Genomic DNA, 3,607 nt, shown 5'->3' with positions numbered 1-3,607 from the left:
CTAACAAGATGAACAAAGGAAAATGGTCCGGTGCACTCAACAGCATAACAGTACAGTGTATATTCACCTCGATAACACAACCCAGCGCGTAATACGAGGGTATACTTTTGAATAAAAAACCGGCCCATTTTTGTAGGTTACCTGTAAAATACCGGACCATTAGCATTTTTATGGGGCACACTCCCGCGTCACAGCAAACTCTCTACCACCTGCAATCAATCTTATCACCGTGGCAGATCAACCTGACAACAATCCGAAACTTCCTGTGCCAAAAGTGTTATTTTAAAAGTGCTAAAATATTAACATACTGAAAAGATATTTCGCTGTCTATGGCAGTTACCGTTACCCATTTACACCTTGCTGGGTGAAACCAGGTTAATGAATTCGTGTTAAGTCCCTCTACAGAGGACACAAAGTCAGTCAGACTCGACAGTGACCGCTGCAGTGAGTGACTCAACAGTAACAGTCAACAGTGACCGCTGCAGTGGGTGACCTACCGATGGGGTCGCTGGAGTCTGTGATGATGACGTCAAACTCTCCCTTGTGCTGACCCATGAACTCAAAGCCGTCCATGATGTGCAGCTTCAGCTTGGGGTCGGCGAAACTGCATGCCATGTTGGGAAGGTACTTCTTGCTCACCTCGATCACCATCTGCGGGGAGAGACAACCGGGCGACTCGTACACAAGCTCAACAAACATGCCACGTAGAGGAAGGATCGATGAAATTGTTTAAAATTAACTTTTACCACAGCAAAGCAAAGAGGCTATTTAATTACTTCTTTTTTCTGTCAAGTATGTAATCAGTAGCAGGTCAATTCCATCCCTACAAAAATTTAGTCAGAGCATTTAATGTTTTCATGGCACAAATTATAATTATTAGGATTAAAAAAAAAAAAGCTTCAACCCTATCGGTCAGGACCAACATCGGCAATTAAAACATTGAAAAAAGCAGAGATTTTCTAAAACATTATACAGACCTGTTAACTGCTCCATTATAAAACTGTCACAAACTCTCGACAACACAGACAGATCAAACCCTCACAAACTCTCAACCTACCTCGTCAATCTCACACATGTGCACACCACAAACTACCAGCTGACCTACCTCGTCAATCTCACACATGTGCACACCACAAACTACCAGCTGACCTACCTCGTCAATCTCACACATGTGCACCTCCTCCACAGAGCTGTGTTTGAGAACCTCGCGGGCCACGCCTCCATCCCCCCCACCGATGATCAACACCTGGAGAAACAAGACACGCCCCCAGTCAACATCTCCATGCTACAGAGGAACTCAGATTCAACGAGGTCGTTGGGCCTGAACTAAAATCTCGTTGAATCCGAGCGTTCGTTATAGCAAACATGAGGTTTTGTGTAGATAACTGCAGGCACTGAGCAAGTAATGTAGAAAGAGAAGTAATAAGTGGTGCCGGAAACGCCTGCAAATTATGAGCTGTGCAAAAGAAAGACCGAATTGTTCAAATGCACGCCTGTGTCCAAGCTTGCTGATTTAAGTGCTCGTTGAATCCGAGTCATTTTTATTGGTTTTAAAGAAGAAAAAACCGCGGGGAATCCATCTCTTTTCGTTGAATCTGAGTTCCACTATACTATCATCTGTCACTGCATCAATCATTTTTTTAATGGAAATCTTTTACTTATGCACACAAATACAATCAATCCTCGTTATACTACTGGGGTAATAGTATAGATTGTGAAGCGCATAGAGCTTGCTGTTGAGCGGGGATTTGCGCTATACAAAAGCTATCTATTATTATTATATTATTATCATACCGCCACCCCTGGGATGACAATGAAGTTGATGGACTAACGGGCTGGCTGCAGTTTGGTGATGTGACGGGTCCTCTGTTATATATAGCCCTGACCTGACTGTTTAATGTCAAGGGGAATGAATCTGCTTTGGGATCTGTGTTGGGGACTTACATGGACATGATGTACTCAGGCCTGAGTCTTCTCTCTCTCTGTGTATACATGTGTATGTATTGTGTGTGTAAGGGGGGGGGGGGGTGTAACGAGGTTTGACAATATATATATTATATAAACCCTGATATAGCATTACGTTCTACATGCACACCTGTCAAATAACCCAAAATGTAGAAAATGGAAATGCCCAGCATAAATACAACGTACTACAGTCTAGTACAGGCATCACAAAAACTAAGAAAATCTTGACTTCAGGGACCACTGGACTTTAACACTTTTCAGATACTCAGATACCATGTTGGACAGATACTCAGACAGATACCATGTTGGACAGATACTCAGAGAGATACCATGTTGGATAGGTTATCTATCTCAAAATGGAAAAACCTCACTGGCTATCACAAACAGGAATATAATTGATCTCTAGGACTCCTATGTGAGTAACGAGTGAGACATTTCGTCAGCGTACCTTCTTGGGGTTGCGATGGCAGGAGAGGGGCAGGTGAGCCAACATTTCCTGGTAGGAGAACTCATCTCTCTCCGTGCACTGAATGACCCCGTCAAGCACCAGCACATTGCCGTATGTTTTACTGTGGAAGACAGCAGACAACAGACATGTTCAGAGTTACATTTAGTTTTAGTTTTAGTAAGAGTATTACGGCACTTGCAACACAATAAGGTGATATAAGTGCCAAAGATTAGAGGTGTTACAAGAGAAAAACAAACACAAAATAGGAGGAGAGATCAGGAGGATAGATAGATGTTTGATAGGAAAGAAGAAGCAAACCTCACCAGAGCACCCGCCAACCACCCACAGAGTTACGTTCAGGTTCTGTAAGTTTTACAGCACTTGCACACAAGCAAGTAATAAAAAAGTGGAAGATCAGTGGAGTTACAAGACAGCGAAATATAGTCTATTTGATAGGAACCCACACATATTCAGAGAGTGGTGCATGCCGTGACCAAGATGTCTATGTCATGTAACAGGTGGGTTTAGCACCCTTATCAACACCAGCAGGTCCTTTCAGATGCAGCACCGCTGAATTTTACGTCCATCCCCAACGCGATGAAAACCGTGAATATTTCCTACGCAAAAACCAAATGTCAAGTAGCAGAGCATGTGTCACATTATGTGTCATGACGCGGGGAAATCAGGTGCTTCTTGTCAATTTCTAGGCATGTGGAGTTTTTGGTATCATCTGTAAGCTTGTTCTATCTTTCAAAAAATAAAATACCCATATATCTTGACTAAAAGCAATTGTCTTATACAGGTGGTTGTCTTATACAGGTGGTTGTCTTGTGGTTGTCTAATACAGGTGGCCGTTACAACAGGTTTATCTGCACATGATACAGTAAGCCCCCCCCCCCGCACACAACGGACTTAAACCCAGACCTTTCACGCAATGTCCTGGCGGGGAGCCAGGCCACAACACGACAGACCCCGACACATCCACCGAGGACCAGCTGTTTCACCCGCAGTCTCCACTCATTAGCATGGAAACAGGGGAGGTTTTTTTTGTGTTTCTTTTTAATGCAGAAGGTGTTTTAGAGATTTTGTGCTCCCATACACGCAATGTAGATCATTATGACGCTTTGGTCAATGCAAGGGTTTTTTGACCCCCCACTGACGCAATAGATAATTTCTTTCTTTTTTAGAGGAAAG

The 3,607-nt window shown here is 43.2% G+C and overlaps 1 protein-coding gene across 1 annotated transcript in view; it reads right to left on the bottom strand.

Moving 5' to 3' along the window:
* The window catches only part of LOC101855732 (spermidine synthase), a gene marked incomplete at its 5' end in the record, with an annotated part of 7,717 nt that extends 5,183 nt beyond the window's left edge, over positions 1 to 2,534 (bottom strand). The window contains 3 exon segments of the mRNA XM_005100123.3: positions 498 to 651; positions 1,154 to 1,246; positions 2,414 to 2,534. Coding sequence (XP_005100180.2) covers positions 498 to 651; positions 1,154 to 1,246; positions 2,414 to 2,534 — 368 coding nt within the window.
* Between the last annotated feature and the right edge of the window lie 1,073 nt (positions 2,535 to 3,607).

This window comes from Aplysia californica, unplaced genomic scaffold (genome assembly GCF_000002075.1).
Source record: "Aplysia californica isolate F4 #8 unplaced genomic scaffold, AplCal3.0 scaffold00236, whole genome shotgun sequence".
Lineage (NCBI taxonomy): Eukaryota > Metazoa > Mollusca > Gastropoda > Aplysiida > Aplysiidae > Aplysia > Aplysia californica.
This window is presented reverse-complemented; position numbering and strand designations above follow the sequence as displayed.